We start from the raw sequence: 20,735 nt of genomic DNA, 5'->3' as shown, positions 1-20,735 counted from the left end.
CTTCGTCGCCACTTTTTTCCATCATCATCATCCGCATCTTCTCTCCACTCTCTGTACTACCACTCTCCCCTTTCCTACTGCTGAGTAGCAGGCCAGAACATTGATTCAGGCCGACCTCTCAGCTTTTCTGCCATAATAAACCTTTTCTCTCTCTCTCTGCGTCGGCTTTTACCGACGTAATTGTTATGCCTCGCCATTTTTTTCTTTTGTTTTAAAGTTTTTGCCTGCTCCTTACAACTCAAATCGCTCCCATAACATTAAGTATGCGCAGTATGAATTAACCGTATGTATGTAGTCGCTGCAGAAGAAAAAGCTGGTGGATGTTTCGCAGATAGCAAAATGTTTGCTCATATGATTCTAGTTTATATAATTTGATTTATATAATTCCTTCTTGCCCAGCGAATATAGCTCAAAATAGGACAGGTGTAGGGTATATAAAAACCGAGGAGACTCTGGGCACATGCGTTGGAGCTCAGCCATATCCTCCTTGTTTCTGGATCCACTGCCAGTATTCCCCAAAAGCACAAAACAATTGGAGAGCCACCCATATTTCCGGAAAGCTACGAACTTCGTAGCGGTAATATACCGTATTTTCTCGCATGTAACCCGCATCAAAAAACGGAGAAATTCGCTTAAAAATTGGGGGTGCTGGATATATGCAGGGGCGGGTTATATACGAGAAAGTACGGTAATTGTTATTCAGCGCTTGTTTTCTTACGCCCTAGTTACCTTAAAATCATGGCAGGTGAGTGCCGAGAATCACATGTAGAATTCTTTTTAGACAGACGATCGAGTGAGTTTAAAGCTCCAAAAGAAAGCTGGCAAACATTTTTTTATTGGTAGGCCGAGATATATACCCAGTGCACGACTTATTGGCTATACTCCAATGTCCCCGTAAATTGCCACGTAAAATGCATTTCTTGTACGATGCTTTCGATTATTACAATGTCTCGCAGCTGTCGCAGCAGGAGCTCGTTCTGCAGCTGCCATTTGGCGAAGTCGGAGATCCTTACATGACCAGTGTACAATGGACATGCCTCGCACACGCGTAACGGCAGAGTCTTTGAGTGAAACAAGTTCCGCATACTCGCTCGTACGAGAAGAGCCTTCGTTTAGTCAGGCGCGTTTGCTCTTGCTGCTGTACCTGTCGATCCATTCACGGAAGGCTGCCGGCGCATTTGCTCATTCCTTAGGCGTGCTCGCAACACCTGTTTCGGAACATTGAGATGTCCGATGTCCTTTCTGCTTCTCGTTTGCTTGCGACACCTAGCCCTTGTTTCCACTCCTTGTGGCGCAAGATTTTCGCCGCTTGCTTCCTATTGCGGAAGAAGGTGAAGCCATCGGCTGGGAGGGCTTCGTCGATGAATTAGTGCGATGCCGTTTGTCGGCTCCGTTCATTAGCATCGACGTTATGAACCTGTTCGGCACTGAGAACTGAAGTCGCTTTGTATATTATAGTCAGTCCGAAAACTAATCTATGATGCTTAGTAGTTATACGTATACGGTAGTATATCGCATGCAAACACATACACGCATGCGCCTCGGTCGTTTAACGGGGTCAAGGTACGACGGATGCAAGAAATTGTATTCTATAAGAGCTCAATACCGACAGTTTAGAGTGGTTATGGAAGAGGTTACTACACGTAGGTAATTATTTACAACTCGCGTCGTTTTTTTTTTTTTCATTTTTTTACAAAGTGAAATTAGCGCACATTCTCACCGCTTGGTTTGTATTGTGCGTGGTCAGTTTGAGCACTGGGCTACTTTTGATCTTTCAATGTCTTCTGTCATCTTGCTCTTCCTTTTTCTTATTGATATGTTTTATAAATGTCACCTTCATTGGCGCTGGCTGCTTATTTCGTGAGAAGTAATGGCACAATAAATAATCAGAAGATTGGAAAGTAAACGATCGAGACATTAAGATACCACAAACATGTTATCTCTTCCACGCGCGAGTAAAGGAAGGCAGCGAAGGGAGTGAACTGTCGCTAAGGGTCTCATAAAGTTCTTTAACCCTTTCAGACGCCACCTGAGAAGAACGGTTCTAAATGCGTCAAATCGATACGTTATTTCAAGGGACTCAATGGACTCAATATTCTGTTGCAACAAAAATGATATCATAATGAGTTAGTTTATGTGTGTTACAGTAGTTAATTATAATTGAATTGTAATTAAATATATTTTTATTGTGAAGTCACTTCATGCTCCGTTTTTGCGTTAATAGTGCCACGCGCGCTTCTTTTATTATTTGTATATAACAAGTCCGTTGCACGCGTAGCCGCTGCCTTACGCAAGCCGCGCCCTAATGTCTGGGAACCTTCTAGATTATGTCAGAATCTTCTTATAGGCTTGTGCGCGCAAACACGAACAGCTGAGATTATTCTGGAACTAACGCGGCCACTATAGCAATAAGGCTGTAATGTTCGATGCCGCATGTATAAAATGCCGGCGCGCCTTGCAGCGGTTCAGTTTTATCGACGACCGACGCCTTGTTTGCCGCTATCAGTGTACAGTGGGTATTTCTGTAGTTTGACTTTCTGTTTCCCGGCCACAAGTTCGGCCAAAGAGTGTTTCATCTTGGACCCGCCGACTGCTGCCTTCGTCGACGTCACGACCCCATGACAATAGAATGAAATCTTACGCCAGAAATAGTCAAATTCGTTTTCGGGTATGCCCATTTGGAGTGAAGAAAAATTATACTTTTGACGTGGCTAGCGGGAAGGGGCACATCGAATGACTCGTCGAACAGTGGTAGTGCCTTCAGCAAACTGATCGTATACATCACTACACTGCAAAATGAAGTTAAACGAAGACAAAGTTATTATGCGAGATGTTCATTTAACCCAAAGCTCAATGCATCTTGCTCTCTCTTAGCCCCTTGTCGTTACAAATGGCAAAGACAAGTTGTGTACACAATTGTGTACATAGCGTTTCAAAGGGTTAAACAAGTGCGAATGCACAAGTTTCAAAACAGGCACGTGATTTCTGCGCATATCTACGTAAAAAAACACATGGACACACAACAAAATGAAACACACACATGAGAAGTGAGATACATACGCATATAAACTGGATAATATTCGGGGAAGCAACTGGGAGCTTAGCCAGCAACGTGTAGTTCGTGTGTAATATATGCGTATTCGCAAATATTCTAAGTAGCAAGCGCCGTACTCTCAAAAAAAGAAAAAAAAGAAATCCTGGCCCGCGGTCAACAATAATGCAACGACAAAATGAGGGGTCAAAGGTCTAGCGGTTTGGTTTCCTCCTTGCAGAATCGTGCCACGGGCACTCAAGAAGGACTCGTCTTACATCTTCGCAATGACATTTTGTTGCGCTGACGACCTAACAGCACATTGAATCCTGTGCAGCACCTGACACAAATAGGCTTTGCAAGGCCGCAAGTGGTGCAATAATGTTACAAGTATTATGTTGTCATTCAACTTAGGCGGAATGGATATTCTAATCTTTGGGTCAACAAGGAGTACCTCTGAGCACTTGATTTCCTTTCTTCTATCATTCTGAAGCTGCCGGGTATTGCGTACCCTTCAGGTGGCGCCTCGTGACGGTCCTTACTGGCACGTCACGGCATTTAATTTTGCCCAGCGCCTAACCGTAATTGGAACACTTATCATCTGGAGCAGCATTCCAGGTAATCAGCCAGGGGTTAACACCACCAGCATATCATTAAAGTTCGTATTAACAAGGAAAATACGACGTACGTTTTCGCTGCGCAGTATAATTTTTAACATTTATGAGGGTGGATCAGCTTTAGTTGAACTAGCAACCAGCATATCTTGACAAAGGCTGGTCTACCAGCCGACACATAAGCCAAATGTACTGTACAACCGAACGTACACCGTATTTTCTTTCTTTATCATACTGCTGTGGCCAAGCGTGAGTTATTTGCCCCAACGGTGTGTGTGTGTGTGTGTGTGTGTGTGTGTGTGTGTGTGTGTGTGTGTGTGTGTGTGTGTGTGTGTGTGTGTGTGTGTGTGTGTGTGTGTGTGTGGTGAGTGAGAAAGAGAGGATGATATTTATTTCCTGTCTTTCTTTTGTTTGTCTTTGTAGATTACGTGTTCCGAGCTACCCGGCAAGAATGTTCCTCTGTCAGTGTATTGTTTTGTAAAATTCGGTTAGGTGCCATGCTAATTAGCGAGTATTTTTTCACATAAACTGAAAAGACGATACTGTAAACCATGCATTCTTCCTTTTTTTGCTTCGCTCCGCTGTCGTGGATCAGGGACACCACATGGCACCCTCGTGAAATACGGCAAGCGACTTCGAACGGCGGCATCTAACCCGAGTATCTCCGGAAGGGATGCACTGGAAGTTGCGCAGCAGCCTCGTTCTGACGGTTCTCGCCGCGAGCGCAGTCACACTTCTGTTAACCTGCGCACCCTTCAAGACCTGTATCCTGCGCGATGGCGTGCCCGAGACGAGTTCTACCAGGGTGCCCGCTCTCCGAAACATCCTGTCCACTTACACGGACGTGTTCACGCTGCCGCCATTCAGGTTGGATTCGCAGTCCCTCTACCGCGTCTACGAGAACGCCATCGAGGGCGACAAGCGGCCGTCCGACCGAGCGGTCGTGTGCTTGTCCACCATCGCTTCGCTGGACCATCTGCACTGGCTGCGCGAGCTCTCCGAGCACTGGACGGGCCCGGCGTCGGTGGCCGTGTTCTTCAGGGAGGACTTGGACCTGCAGCTGATGGTGACGTACGTGCACGTGCTCAGGGTGTGCTTCCCTGCCATCAGGGAGAACTTCAGCTTTCACTTTGTGTCTCCCGCCGAGAGGAACGACAGTGCTGCGAAAGACACGCTCGCGTGGGAAGACGCCGACGAACCGTTGTTCTGCGACAGCCACCGCGCACTGTTGCGTGCCTTTCTGGCAATACTACGGAAACGCGGCTGGCCCCGTTTGCTTTTCCCGCAGAACCACCTAAGAAACGTCGCCCGCGATGGCTGCGTTTCGAGCCCGTTCTTCTACGCGACGGACGTGGATGTGATGCCGCAGTACGGACTCTACGAGCGACTCTCCGCGTTCCTGCTGCGGAAGCCGCCCTGCACGAAGTGCCTTTACGTCGTGCCTGCTTTTGAAGGCACCGAGTTTGTCACCCATCCGAGGACCAAGAGCGCTTTGCTCAGCAGGTGAGCGAAAAAAAGACAAAAGGACGCTGGCAGAAGTTAACGTTGGGAGTTTTGTTGACTTGGAGAACGGGCTTATATGCTTTAAGCATACATGCAAAGGCGAAAAGAAATTCATAATATTATTGTATGTTCAAGGTTGGAAGCTGATATAAACGAGGATTCAATGGTTTTCCTTCCAAACGCCAGCTGTGTGACCTGTGTCAGGTAATGATCTCGACGTTCAAGCAGGGTTCGGTCGCTGTACGTTTTCTATCGTTATCAAGCGTGCGTTTTAACAAAATTACACCATCTCCCGCTAAAGGGGACCATGAGGCGATGCGAAGCCGGAGCACTTGCACGATCGCGTTCCGTTGGCGTTCGTTGGGCATGCTACCGACCTCGCGTCGTGGAACGCGAAGAGGGACGCTACGCGCGTCGTATCTTCCATCTAGCCTGGCCGTTAATTCTCACAGGGCGAGCGGGGAACGCGGTCGACAGGCGGGCGAGAGGGGGCAGCGTAGAAGAGGAGAGAGAAGGGGAGGGGACGCGCATGCGCTCGAGCTCATCGCGGCGTTGCGCAGGAGAGAATTTCGGCATGTCTAGCCCGCGTTTCAGAGGAAGAGTGGAAAGGGGGAGGGGAGAGGGATAGTGGAGAGGGAAAGTGGGGAGGGCAAGGGGCGAGGGAAAGTGGGGAGGGAAAGTGGAGAGGGGAAGGAGAGAGGGAAAGTGGAGAGGGGAAGGGGAGAGGGTGAGTGGAGAGGAGGTGTGTGGAGAGGGTATGCGCATGCGCAGTAAGGGTGGTCACGCCGCACACCACCACCACCACCACCACCACCACCACCACCGGATTGAGCTCCGCCTTAAGATACTTCGCATCTAATAGCTCAATCTCACAGCGAATAAATCTGTCATATAGGTAGGCCATAAATTAGACCTCTGACTCGGTGCACGTAACTATACGTGTAGTTATTAACGCCTAAAAAAATAAGGCCCAAAGAAAATACTGCCTTTAGTAGAGGTTCTCAGCGTCTTTTTTTTTAATAGAATCAAATACAATCATTCCAGGAAAAAAATACATCTTCAGAATATCCCATAGCTCCTAAATCCTAAACAAAGTCAAATACAAATTTTCAAGATAACAGCACGGGAGTGGACGACGGACAATAATGAGGGGAACGAGACCAAGCGCTGATTTCCAACTGAAATTTATTAGAAACAGCACACGTATATATATATATATATATATATATATATATATATATATAAGCATACGCAAGCACGCGTGTGCACACATAATCTACGCATCACAAGGTTGCTAAAAAAGGTAAAGATGACTGTAAACGAGTGTAACTAAACTTTTTATAATTTGCTAGCCCTGTATCTATCATATACCAACTAGCTTAGTCTCATGCGTCGCTTGAAGTTCAAAGGTTGCGTCGAGGCCGTTCAATAAAAAGAGCTTTTGTATTTTGCACAGGTATAACGCCGTTCGTAATTAGACGTCCGGTCATATGAAAAAAAATTACAGCGTCTCCCACCAAGGGAACCATGAGGGGATGCGAAGCAGCATTGGGGGCGCACACCAAGTTTTCGTTACGTTCACTCGGCGTTTCCGTTAGTGTTCGAGGTTTGTATTTAGTGTTTGTGTTATCATTACGTTGTGTTGGTGCATTGCTTTCTGTTAGCGCCGAGTGAACGAGTGGCGCTGACGCTGACGTTACAACTCATCTGAACGGGAGCGAAGCGAGAATGATGGAAGCCGACCAAGCGCACGCGCTTACATACAAATAGAGTGTACTAGATAGGGGTAGTGGGGTGAGGGCGAGCTCTCCGGTGAGGCCACTTGTATCGACGACGGAAGATGGCGCCACTGCGACTTTCACCTGGGCGCCGCAAGCGCGCTGGGCCGGCCGCCTACCAACCTATTGATGCACCTGCGCTCTTATCCAGTCTTTGAAGTGAATCCGCATACTTTTTAACAATTCACTCTGCCGAAACTGCTTATTGCATTTTAAAACAAGCAGGAACATTTTATTTACAACTGGATACATCAACAACAAATGCACGTGAGCGAGTTGAAGGGTCATGAATTTGCGCACAATTTTCATCTAAGTAGTCCTGCTCAGTTTAAGGTGCTTGGCCCTCTGACGCTTAGTGCTGATAGCACTGTTCAGGCCTTTAACCAAAAAGTGCAGGCGCGTAAGAATATAAAAATAAACAACTTTGAGACGAATTTCCTCACTGTGAATTGTGGCGAAAATGTTTGAGGCCCGTGTACTAGATTTAGGTGCACGTTAAAGAACCCCAGGTGGCCCAAATTTCCGAAGCCCTCCACTACGGCGTCTCTCATAATCATATCGTGATTTTGGGATGTTAAACCCCACATATTATTATTATTAACCGTGAATTGTGCGGCCCACGGTGTTGGAAGGAAGAAAGTTCTTGCTCACAAGGGCCACAACATCGGATATGCTGTTTGTGTAAAGCTTGTTGACACTAAAACATTCTGTGAATAGGTCCTCAAGTGTAGAGATGAAAATGTAAAGCTCCTTTGATGGATATAGAAGACCGCGCCCCAGTCACACTGCTCTGTAAACCCTGACGGGAGCCGATTCTCTGCTGCCTCACTTGGATTTATAAGAAGGTCTCTGCATGATGAACAGCCATACTTCAAAACACATTTCCTGGCTACATAACCTGCCATGTAGTAGACCAGTCGTGAGTTACTCTTTTCCATAACTAAAGACAAGTGGTGACTGCAAGGAGCTGGGGTTAAAACCAAACATTTCTGTGCTTCATCCAACTTGCCTTGCAGGAGCAAGTCATCGATTTTCTTTGGTGTGTCCTGTCGTGCGCATTAAGCAGTGAACTGATGATGTCGGGAGTTGCATTGGCACCACCAGCACTTCTGGCAATATATTTTTGTAGAATGAAAGGCAGTTCACAGTGATCAGAAACTGCTCTGGCGACGGGTGAGCGTTACAGCCACTGGACTGTCGAACAATACCGAAGTGGTGCTCTATGGGGTCGGTACTGAGACGCGAAGTCAATTTGTACTTGAATCCAAGTGATTCTGTAAGGTATTGAAGTAATGAGAGAGTGCTGGCAATGGTGACTCTCAGTCCTGTCGCCGTGGAGTCACTTAGAAATCCCGTCTTTCCAGGGCTGCAGGCTTCCCATTTGCCCAGGTAATCGAGAAAGTTAACTAGGTCTGCAGCAGTGGGGGAGCAGGCCTTCGCGATAATGCGAAGAATATTGAACGAAGAAACAGCGCTAGAACAGCACGAAGACGAGAGGGCACAAACACGGCGCTGACTAACAACCATATTTTATTGCGTTTGCACGTCAATATGTACCGGGGAAAACACAATCAGTATACACATCGGGGAACAAGATAACGCTGTAACATTGCCAAATCACCGTTTTAAAAGATACAACATTTCATTTTTGCGAAGTGACAGCGAAGCTGCGCTGACACAAGTCTCTACTTATCTGAATGCAAAAAGCCTCAAAGATTTCACGTTGACGTTGCTCTGCATAAGTGCCTGGAACTTCGAAATCTTTAAAAACTGGTTCGCAATCACATTTCCTACAGTGATCTACCAGATGACTGCTCACGGTCCCCGATGCGTATACTGATTGTGTGCAAACGCAATAGAATATTGTTGTTAGTCAGCGCCGTGTTTGTGTCCTCTCGTCTTCGTCCTGTTTTAGCGCTGTTTCTTCGTTCAATGTTCAGTATGTACCAGCCAGCCCAATTCAAGACGCTAACGCGAAGTTCAGCAGAACATATCGAGGCGCGCCAAACATTACAACTGACCGCGCCCGGCAGGCGTGCCGCCAGTGCCAGGTGAAAGGCACAGCAACGCCACCACGCGGCAGGTTAAAATTTCCGTACTTTGAGCTTCACTGCGCGCCATTGCCGCCAGCTCTCCCTCGTCCCACTACCCCTATCTAGTACACTCTACATACAAATGAAATGGGGAGGGAGGGAAGAGAGTGGGCTACAGGCTGTATTTGGCTGCGCCGCGGCTGCATCACGTGGGAGGAGAGGCAGCGCCGCGGCTGCAGCGCGGGGGAGGAGAGGAGAGAAGGCGACCGAACACCTGCGTAAAGGAGAATGGGAAAGAGAGTAGGCGCATGCACAGTGGAGCGCGGACGCCACCACCGACGACGGACACAGCCCAGAGCAAAAGCTGCTTCGCATCTAAAAAAAAAACTACATGGTTGATTCCTACGTCATAGGAATCGGTATAACACGAAAGTAAAACGTGTCTTTACAGAAGTAGTAGTTGAATGTTTACTGTACATTGATATAAGATAGCTTGCACAATGTCTTTTGGTGTTTGGCAGCTACAGCACTGTTTAACGTCGATGCACCCACGTTGACGCTTGGTGGCACATCTCCATCCCGATGACTAACGTCCATGATCAACGATTAGACAAACCTTTTGGTAGCTGTAGTAGTTAACGGTGAGAGCGTAATCAGAGAAAGCGGTGTGCCAGCCAGGAGAGCGTCGCTGATTAGACGCGGAACTTTGGCTAAAGTCGCCATCACGCCGCATGTTAGTTATTGAACACCACGGTGGGACTAGAGGGAAACGGAACGCGCGTCATGTCTGTCATCTAGCCCGGCCGCGATTTTTCTCGGGGCGAGCGTAAGCGGGAAACGTGGTGTTACAGCCAGGCGAGGCTGGCGCGCGTCTCAGAGGCAGAGCTATATTTAATATGGATGGTTATGAGCGAGGCCGAGGCACACTACGAGGCTTGGGCTAAGGACGCCACCTCGCGGTGTGTTGTGTGTTAAGGCGTTGGCAAAACTGCACTTCTTCTATGGGAAACGCGCCGAATGGGATGGACGTGTAGCAACGACGCATTGCAGGAGGTAATTGCGAAGGCCACGGTTATGAAGCATTAATTCACTTTACCGCTCCCCGACGGCGACACCACCCCGCTGACCAAAAGCACTGTGAGAGGAAAGTGTGACATATAAAAGGCGCGTTTGCAAAGCCTCCAGAGTGCGTGACCGTGGCACAGTGGATAACGTGCCCGGCATCTGTTGTCGCGGACCGAGATGTCGTGGGTTCTACTCCCGTTGATGGAGCTTTTCTTTCTTCCAAGTTTTGCTTTGCCATCTGATCGTGCGCATTTTTTGACGGCATTTCCGTGACGGAAACACGTCACTGAAGTCTTGGTGGACCCCGGCATAAAACGCTCTGGTGTTAAGTTATCTTGTGCGCTATATATGAAACAGTGATGAAGACAGTAACGAAATAAGGAGCCATGACCTGATGTCGTCAGACAGGGCGTCAGAAACAGTTACACTTTATATATTAAGATGCTGCGTAGAACTGCTGCAGTGAATTAAACATTTTCCGTTCGCAACATGCCAGATGGTAGGGTAAGGCGGGGCAAAACGCGACAAAAATTTGAAAATAGTGAATATCTTTTTTTATGTCGCTCGTTACCATAAAATGTCAACACAGGAACTTTCTTTTGGGTACAAGGTATGTGCTACTTAAATATGGCTATGCTGTGACGGTTCAAAATATTATTTTAAAAAGAAACAAAAAATGCACCACATGTCTCATTTTGCCCCAACCTGCGGGGCAAAACGAGACACTGCGTGAGGCAACATGAGACAGCGTGAAAAAGTTTTATCCTTTCAGTTCTTGCAGTAGAAGCACACTTCAAATTCACTCCGTGGGCCGCCACGCAGTCTTCATGCGCCCAGGCTTTGCACTCCACGCATTGAATCCCCACAGAAACCGGCGCTGTGCTGCTCCGAAACTCCTGAAAAGCATTCAGTGCTTTTTTCATGGTCATTTTTGTCCCAGGAAACTCTAGATGATATTCTCTTGTACGTCCGCACCATCCTTAACTAAAGAATATCATATATAATGAGCGTAAATAAATGGTTCACTTAATAAGACACCCTCTAAGGCAATTCAATGCCTTTTTGTCGCGTTTTGCCCCTCTCACATGCCCGAATTAAAAAAAAATTCCTCTTTGGCCCATGGCACTAAATGAACTAAACTTTTGGCGGCATGTAGTTAGTAGTATAAAGCAACAACATAAATAATTACATTGTTCTACTGATGCCGGAGTAACTTCATGCACGGATCCGAAAATATGGCCGAGCAGAATTTCGCCCCTTTTTGGCGGGTCACGAACACACTGACATCAGCCGCGCAATTTTTCCCGCGCGAACGCTGTGAGCAATCAAGTTTTCCACATAAAATGTCGAAAACTACCTGGCACCTATCGCTGAAATAGAGAAACAAAGAGAATGTACTTTTTGTATTAGCTATAGAGGGCGGCAAAGTCAAAATGTCGCGTTTTACCCCGCGTCTCATTTTACCCCGCCTTACCCTAATTAAAACCGATCCGAAAAGCGATTAACTTTCTGGACTGTGTCGCCAAGACATCGGCTGTCCAAAATAGAGGCATTCTTAATGAGTGACATTTGGAGCTACAGCTCCATGCGTACGCTCAAGATAGCAATCACGTCCCTCGTACAGGTGAACAATTTGAAATAGTTCCTGCAAGAATCTGCTTCTGTACGTTGAAACTGTTCAGTAAATGTATTTATGCTTTAAATTCTAAAATAAACAAAAATTCGGCAACATAGGTCAGTCGTTCACCGAATATAATGAATATGAATGAGTATGCGTTTATTGCAATTTCGTAGATTTGTATAACAAAGCGACTGAGACATCCACGTAGCGTGCGATATATATATATATATATATATATATATATATATATATATATATATATATATATATATATATAGTGCAAGCCACTTCGTTGTCCAAGATGTCACGGGTTGTGTTTCTCTTTTAGGGGCGAAGCTCCTTAAGGCGGCACCCGTTCGTCCCCCGTAGTCGTCGTGTTCGTAGTAGTGAGTAACAAGTCTTACGCTTTGACCTCCAAGGTGGTGCCGGTGGGAGATTTCTCCTGTGCGTTGTTGAACAATAAAAAATTCGCAGCGTGCGCGTTAACTAAAAGCCGAATTCTTCTGTCTCTCATTCCCCATTAGCAGCCATTGGCATGTTCCAGTAGGAAACGTTAGTAGAAGTAGAAGTGTAAGTGTTAGCTAAAAGCCGACTTCTTCTGTCTCTCATTGCCATTAGCAGCCATTGTTTACCTCCAAGGTAGTGCCTGGTGAGATTTCTCCTGTGCGTGATTAAACAATAAAAATTTTGTTCAAAACGCCGTTGATTGATGAAATAAACAACGAAAGACGCCAGATGTTTTGTAAAAGCAGAACGAAAGAACGCCAGATGTTTTTCTTAAAGTGTAGTAGAAGTAGTTGTATGTAGCCACCTCGCCCGATCGTCAACGGGCGAGGTGGACCGGCAACGGCGCGAGGACCCTGCCGTACGAGAGTTAAATCACACTAAAAGACATACTTTGCGGGCGATACACTCTAGTGAGCTTTCAACTTTTCGTCTTAATGTACATGATAAAGAAATTATTTCTACGAAAAACGCAAGGCACACCTTGAGCAATATGTTTGGTTTTGGGACGCTAAATGGAACCATGAGACGATGCGAAGCCGGAGCACTTGCACGATCGCGTTCCGTTGGCTTTCGTTGGGCATGCTACCGACCTCGCGTCGTGGAACGCGCGTCCTGTCTTCCCTCTAGCCTTGCCTTTAAAGGGGTCATGAAGCACCCCTTGGGCTGATTGAAAAAACACATCCTGCGGAAAGCTGACACGGCTATGAACTGCTCTGCCAAATATTACAGTCGTGCGCGCCGCGTAATGGCCACAAGCGGAGCGCGAAGTTGCCGTTTCCCCAGGCACCCTCTTTTCAAACAGAGGCCGGTTCTCACTCTCGTCGGTGGGCGGGGCGTCTGTCCGCTGTACGTCGCAAAGACATAGCATGCTTATTGGCCGATAGCCGACGTAAATCGAGAGCGGCGTTCGGATCAGATGCACTTCTTGCCGCGGAATGCCGCCACTTGCCGGCGCCGCACTCGCGCAAGCGAATCACAGCGGGAGAGCGATCGCGTTTCATGACGATACTGAGGCCATTGACGATACTGAGGCCGATACTGAGGCTCCGATACTGAGGCCATTAGATCATTACTTGGAAAAGTGGTTCATGACCCCTTTAATTCGCACAGGGCGAGCGGGGAATGCGGTCGCTCTTTCGCTCGGGAGCGGACTTCTTCCTTGCATTTGACCGATCACAAGTGATAATGAAGGGACCACGTAAACCAACAGTACAATAAAAGTTTGATGTTTAATATATACACGATGTTTCACACTCTTTATATTATGTACTGGGCGCATTTCACGGAAGAGTTTCACGGTTTACAGATGATTCCCTCCGTAGCTTCGCCCCACTCATCATCATTCACCCCGTGGATATGCTGTGATTTTTTTGTTCCATCCTTCAGCTAAGACCACATCGATTGATTCACGCGCCTTAGTGTGCCGAGGCTGCTTTTATTTTTATGCGCTTCACATGCGGTTGCCGATTTTTCTTGCATAGTGTTTGTCTTTCACAGTTTAACCTTTCTGCCCACTTTGAAGGCATTGCTTTGTATATTCAGGTCTTATTTTTGTCGCAAATATGACGATATTTTGTGTTTGTGTTCATTTATTGATTGGTTTTGTCTTTCTAATCTCTCATTCTCGCCACCAACACCCCAGAACAGGAAACAAGAAAGACTTCCGCGTGTATCACGCTGTGGCGTTCAGTAAAAACCAGCGGGCAACAAATTTCAACAAGTGGAGGAACGTCCCGAGCAGGAGCGATCTCTACGTAGCCTACGAAGCGGTCTTCGAATTCGGCTACGAGTGCTTCTACGTCGGTCCTCATGGCGTGCCCAAGTTTCGCGAGATATTCATCGGTTATGGATTCACACGGAACGTCCAGGTACTGCTCAGACGGCTCATCGCATAGTTCTTGTGACTTATAGTCAGTGCTGTGCACGTTCCTCTAAGAGGAACGACAGCTCGTTCCTTCCCAATCTTGGAACGAGTTCCCGTTACAAGTTCATTTAATGCGAAAGGAACTCGTTCTAGTTACATTTCTAAAATTGGAACGTGTCGTTACAATTTAAAGCTCACATCAAGCTACATATATTTTACTAATTTTACATCGCCAATAGCAGGTTATATATAGATAAAAGGAATCTAAATAAACGCTTCTAGGCGAATTTTTTTAGACCACCGGCCGTACTACAGACATATCTTATTGCAACTTTTGTGCTCGTCTATTACAAGTGCAACACATGTGGCACTTTCCACTTCAGTCTTCAAATGCGCAGTCAGAATACTGGCAGCCAGCTACAAAAGACATATTGCAGTGACCCGACCGAAAAAAAAAGTTATAAATTCGAGTAAGGTGGCTATTTGGGCAAGTTGGTAAATCTTCATCTTAACACCGATGAAGTTATACAGATAAAGTAACACAGATGAAGTTACTGTTTTTTTTTTTCGGTCGGGTCACTGCACTATGTCTTTTGTAACTGGCTGCCAAAACAAGCTCGCTGCCCTATGTCCCTACTTTCAACTGTCTGCTTTATTTCTGCTACTGTTTACATATTTACATTTCACTTGAGTTTACTGTTCTGCCAAGGTGCCCTTGAAAAGAAATATGCAATTACGTGGGCATGCAATGAGTATACAGTACCAAACACTCTGCTTACTGCTTAGTAAGAAGACTGTAGGATTGGGCGTGTTGGTACAACATGATTATGAGTGCAAAACAGCGCAGCCGACGTGTGGGTGTCGGCCAAGATATTCAGATTGTAGCATTGTCGCCAAAAGCAGAGATCGCATCACACGCGAAATCATCGAAGCTGGTAAGATTTTTTCTTTAAAGGAGGATTGTGTAAGTACCCCCTCTGTCGCTCCCACTGATAGGGAAAATATCTATTCAGGTTTGTCCACGTGATGAATTGTAACATCATTGTGTTCCGCGCATGGCTGATGTAACAGTGTGTAACTGTATAAAAGCGAAGGCATTGAAAAGAAATAAACTGTTGGAAGTTCAGCGCTCTGTGTCCTCTTCTGTCCCCTTCTGTCTGCTGCGCTGCTTTGCACTCATAATCAATTACTGCTTAGTAAAATAGCGAAATTGAGTTTGCATTATATTAATGGAAATGATTGGGAGCCATCTTAAAGATGTTAGGAAGGGCGTTCGAGAAACATTTCTATACCAAATGGTCCGTTTTTCTCATTAGCGTCCCAGCGGGACGTTTCAGGCAATTTTCCATAGGCACTGAATTTTTTATTGTTTTGCCTTAACAGGTAAGTCGACGATACTATATACCTGCTTAATTGTCAAAGCTATTAGGGGTGCTGTCTGTATCGTGTTCCCATACTTATTCACTACGAATGTGATACGGAAAGAGCTTTCTATTGCAGTTATATTTGTTTTCCTTTCTTAGGCCTCCCTAATTTTCTATTAATCACCAGGTAATCGGAACTGTTGATGGCAATAGCGTGAATAGCGCCGGTGTCCTGCATGCGATAATTTTTGCAACGCGGTCTTATTTCTTTATTTTGGCGTGATCGCGTTTGAACCGCAGAAAAAAAAAGAAAACTTTTAGCACCGCTCGGCGCACACCGCGCCGCAATGTTTCAGAATCTTCGCGATTGTTTCACATTGTTCTGTTAAGATTACTCGAAAATCCGGGCCGCGGCTGCCGCATTCCGATGAAAGCGAGATGTTATAGAGGCCCATGCACTTAGTTTTAGATGCGCTTAAAGAACACAAGATGGTCAAATTTTCCGGAGCCCCCCACTACAGCATCCCTCATTAACATATCATGGGTTTGGGATGCAAAATCCCAACAGTTATGATTAAGATTACGCGCAGGACACGAGTACTATAGTTTATGCGGTAGCTTACGCGAGCACCAGCGATAGCGCTGGAAGGCTCGATCTCTGATGTATAAAATACGACGCGTTCATCCGGTGAAGAGGTTACCGACCAACGGCGACTTTCATTGCTGTCATCAGTGTACGGCGTGCTTTGCTTTTACTTTGAGTTGCTTGGTTTTTTGGGCACAAGTTAGCCAATAAAGAGTTTCGTCCCTTCCATACTTCGTCACCACCACGTGACAACACAGTAGGTCTGAGGTGTTTCTTGGCTGCGCATGTTCTCTCGTTGAAGAAAGTTTGTTAGAAGAGTGCGGGTTTGTGAGTACATTGATAACGAACACTTTGCGTCAGCAGATAAGTAGAATATAAAAAGACATTGCAGTTCTATATGTGCTCTATACTCATACACAGTGCATCACAAAAAATGTCGCAATTAGCGTTGTTGCTTCTGTACACCGGCGATTCAGCGTTAACGGTCTTTTGCGGAGCTGGTAAAACTTTACACCGGTATTTGCAGTCATCGTGCGAAGGCTCTTTATTGAAGTTCTTACGATTAGATGGTAAACCGCTAGCTGGTCGGCAAGCAGAATTACAAAAATGACAAGCAAGAACCGCTGTCAGCAAAGCGCTGTCTTGTTAAGCAGCTAAAACAAACGCCCAATAAATTGTTTCGGCAGTAAATTAATGTACATTGAGCAAGAAGGGCAAAACTTTTGAGATACTAACAGATATTTCATTAAAATGAAACAAAATTGGTCAGATTTAAGACATTTGAATTCAGACCTTCTTGTGCATAGGCGTTCGCTGCTACATTATGGGGGCCTATAATAACAAATTTGCGAATGTATCAAAGTATTTTAAGATACAATTGGAATGTATCGTATCGAATACAATTATTGCGGTTGTATCTTTTACCTGTATCTCAATATTTCTTGCCTGAGTATCTTGTATCGTATCGCGATACAATTTAAAAGTATACCCTTGCCCAGCCCTGCATCCACGCTTTTGAGGAGAAACTGCAGCGGACTTGTAAAGTTGTATCCGACTATAGATATACTGCAATCACACTGCATGTATTCCTTGCAGAGTTTAGCGCAGAATACATAACACGGGAATAAGACACACACAAGTGCTTGTGTTTTTGCCTTGCCTTGTTCGCGTGTGTCATTCTGCGCAAAATCACTGCAAAAAATACACCGTGCCAATCAGGCTGTGAATTAGCGCTTTATATTATGTGCTAATACTGCATGCGCCGACCTGCCTTCAGAGGGTTAACTTGCATTGAGGTCATTGCAGCTCAGCACACTAATTGAGTTTGCATGTTTATTTTTATTTACAACGTGACCTCCACGTGAGAACCGAACCACGTGAGTCTTTGTGAGAGTACACCTTGCAAAAAATGCGGATTAGATTTCCTGCGGCGGAAAGTTGCTTTTTCGTCCACTTTATTTTTTCTTTACTTTTTTATTTCTACACTTCAATTAAAACAACAAATAAGCACCGCCATGCCTATAGTTATCGTAGTTTTTAAAATTCTGATCGTCCACTAATTTCAGTGCCGGAAGCCGTCCTACATATACATCAATCACCCGATACCTTAGCACATAAGGTGTCGCGCTGCTAAGCTCGAGGGCACGGGTTCGATTCCTGGACATAGCGTCCGCATTTCGATGGGGGCGAAATGCAACGAGCACCCGTGCACGTAAATTTGCTTGCACGTTAAAAAGGCCCATGTGTGCGAAATATCTGGTGCCCTCCGACGTGTCTCATAATCATATATTGTGTTTTCGGCACGCGTAAAACCCCAACAATTATTAACACATCCATCGCCAAGAACGCATCGATCTTCAAAGTTTGGACGACCAAGGGAATGAATTGTCCAACACTTGTCCCTCGCACGCTTTTCAGTGCACGTTGATATTCCGGTTGTTATGAAGTGGCGAACCTTGAAACCACATTATTTCCAATGGCGCTTTTTGCTAGTTAATGATGGCACGTTTGTCATATAGGCGTGACTTTATGCGCGCAGGAAATCGTCCTTCCATTTTACTCTGCCCCCCCCCCCCCCCAAAAAAAAAGAGAAAAGAAATAAAGAAAAGGCGCGGCGACGTGACTGATAGCACGAAATTGACTAAGAGAATCAAAACACCTTTGTATAGGGCTGACTACTTTCACTAAGGGCTAAATAAAATTTATATATTTTTAGTCAACTGTTCTACTCGTCAAGAGAGGCTAATTGACAGCTCCCCTCCAGCGTGAGTTCATGAGCGGCCAGACGGAGCGCGCCCCGATATTTACGACCAGCATACGTTTCTGGGCGTCGCCTTGTCGGGAGCAGTCTGCTTCATTTTGTTTCTATGCGGCTTTCGGGGCCGCATATTTCATGCATGCATTCTTCGAGACATCTCGCTCACTAGCTTAACCCTCCCGACGTGTATCTATTATTTCCCTGCGTTTTCGCTGGCGACTGTAACTTCGGACATGCAGGGCTGCAGCTGCGCGCCCCACGTTAACCCTTTCACGTGCAAGTGACGTGTGTGTCGCCACAGACCATTATAAAGTATAATTTGGTAAGCAAGAACTTGAATATTTAGCTTAGCTAGGAAAGCACATAGGACCTCAGTCTATAACTGGCGCTACCGAAATCGAGTTTCATTTGAAATATTCACCGATAACGATCACGCACGCGAACGCGCAGACCGAACTTTAAGACACTGTCGCGTCTGCTATGACGCCAATACCTTTTGGCATCGTGTTGAAGTACGCTTTCACTATGGGCCTAGTTTTAGGGCACGATTTTTGTCGCTGCGTGATTTGGTTTTATAGATTCAGTCAGGGTTTAGTGTGTTTGCAAGCTCGAAATAGGTTCGGAAACAAAGAAGTAAACAAAATAAAAAAAAAGGTCGAGGTGAATTCGTTTAGTTTGCGTATGTATGGTCTTCTTGTGGTACATCTCTTAGTGTACTTCAAGGACGATTCCTAAGGTTATTTGGTAACATTTTAGAGGAACAGGCAACTTCAGTAGGTTCCTAGTACAAAATTGAAAAAAAATAAAACATTTTCGATTTTATAATATATTTCACTATGTTCCTGGTGCTTTAAGTGCTTGGAAGCTTTCACTGCACTTTGTGTGTATCGTTGAGAAAGCCAACAGAGCGTGTGCTGGAATGCGATAGCAATTTGTTGTAAAGATATTGTCTCCTGAATAGCAGCGACTCGGTAGAATTCTAAGTATAGAGTATAGGTACTTACGCGTGCACGTATGCACACACCTCTGTGTGTGTGTGTGTGTGTGTGTGTGTGTGTGTGTGTGTGTGTGTGTGTGTGTGTGTGTGTGTGTGTGTGTAATGCTCTTGCCTTATTTTTCATCTCTCTAGCATCGAAAAAATAAAAAATAAAGATTAAGTCGATACAACTGGATTTGTAACAAATGGTACGTTGGGTTTACGGCAGAGGGTGCTGTCATACGACATTACGGGTTTTACTGTGTCGTCAAGGCGGAAAGTGGTACTGCAGAAATTTTCCTCATTATACGACATATTTTCTTAGTATCTAAACGCAGAAACATTTTACAGACTTGCGCGAGAAGTGACGTTTTGCACATGCACAAAGATGAAATGACGAGATTGATAATAGAATCGGCAACCATTGGCAAACTAGGTCAAGCTTGTGTGTCGCATTTTTTTTTTCTTTCGTTCCTTGTCTCGGAAGTCTGCGGTGAAAAAGTTGATGGAATAATGAACTTTCGTTTCCAGCGTCTACAGTTCGTGTAGTATCGGCGTAATTTTGATTCGGAACACCTTCATCAGTGTCCACATATTACTTTTAGCGGCCTGATTTCCAGCGACATGACGCAGTTATCCCGAGCAATCGCTCATAGCAGTCGTTATACTAAAGACGTGCAGCTTGCTTGGCGTCCATGGCTGGAAAGGAAACCTTCATTTGTGATTCAGTGGCGCCCTTTCTTGACCTATTTTGGTATTGACTTGACCTGTAGCGCCCTCTTTCGACCTATTATGGTACTGACGTGTAGCATCCTCTTCTGACCTATTTCGGTACTTTGAGCGTGACGCCAAGAGACGACAGCCCGCGCCCCTAAAGTGCTCCGCACTTAAAAAATAAAAAGTGATGTATCGTTTCAATCCGTGAGTATTCGTAGAAGTGGTATTCTGGTGGGCTAGCCGGGGCAGCTGACTGACGTTCGCTTCTTCTGCTCGGCACTGACCGTCGCAGACACTGGAGGCGCACCTGGCCGGCTTCCGGTTCCTGGTGTTGAGTGACGCCTTCGCCATCCACCGGGGCATGCGCAACACCACCACCAATGACAGCGTCCGCAACGCGGAGAAGTTACACAACTACCGCATCTTCCTCGGCTTCCGCAAGGCGCTTCAACAGCGCTACGGCAAAGGCCGGGAGTTCTCGTGATGCCTGCCTGCTGCTCGCGGCACACATTCGGAGAAATAAACGCTCAAAACCCGGACCTTTCGCTGTAAATTACTGCAGAGACTGAGGGGCCGGAACATTGTGTCTTTCGCTTTTGGCGAGTTACGAATGAGCTGTGTCACGAGGCGTCCTTGCTCGATAACTGCAATGATCGAATTACTACGAAGAAACTACGAAGAATCGTAGTTTCGGCGCGTACGTAAAAACCCAGAAATTATTAGCTTTGCATTAGAGCAGACGCTGCGATCTTCTTTCGTCCGCTATTATTTTCTAACAGTGAAGTGCCTGATGCAAATGCAAGTGTAGCCTGTGTCGGC

At 45.9% G+C, this 20,735-nt stretch overlaps 1 protein-coding gene across 1 annotated transcript; it reads left to right on the top strand.

Moving 5' to 3' along the window:
- The first annotated feature begins 4,240 nt into the window (after nucleotides 1-4,240).
- Nucleotides 4,241-20,421, top strand: LOC119382497 (beta-1,4-glucuronyltransferase 1). Its single transcript, XM_037650208.2, has 3 exons — nucleotides 4,241-5,148; nucleotides 13,795-14,020; nucleotides 20,209-20,421. Exons 1-3 carry the CDS (start codon nucleotides 4,319-4,321, stop codon nucleotides 20,398-20,400), a joined length of 1,248 nt encoding a protein of 415 aa, XP_037506136.1. The 5' UTR covers nucleotides 4,241-4,318; the 3' UTR covers nucleotides 20,401-20,421.
- The last annotated feature ends 314 nt before the right edge of the window (nucleotides 20,422-20,735 follow it).

Source organism: Rhipicephalus sanguineus, chromosome 2 (genome assembly GCF_013339695.2).
Source record: "Rhipicephalus sanguineus isolate Rsan-2018 chromosome 2, BIME_Rsan_1.4, whole genome shotgun sequence".
Classification (NCBI taxonomy): domain Eukaryota; kingdom Metazoa; phylum Arthropoda; class Arachnida; order Ixodida; family Ixodidae; genus Rhipicephalus; species Rhipicephalus sanguineus.
Note: the sequence above shows the minus strand (reverse complement) of the source record. Positions and strands in the feature narration are given on the sequence as shown.

What these genes read in the sequence shown, in the direction of transcription:
- LOC119382497 (XM_037650208.2), top strand. Translation starts at nt 4,319, where the DNA reads ATGCACTGGAAGTTGCGCAGCAGCCTCGTTCTGACGGTTCTCGCCGCG. An exon ending in AAGAGCGCTTTGCTCAGCAG is followed by an intron (nt 5,149 to 13,794) that starts GTGAGCGAAAAA and finishes CCAACACCCCAG; the next exon opens with AACAGGAAACAAGAAAGACT. An exon ending in GATTCACACGGAACGTCCAG is followed by an intron (nt 14,021 to 20,208) that starts GTACTGCTCAGA and finishes TGACCGTCGCAG; the next exon opens with ACACTGGAGGCGCACCTGGC.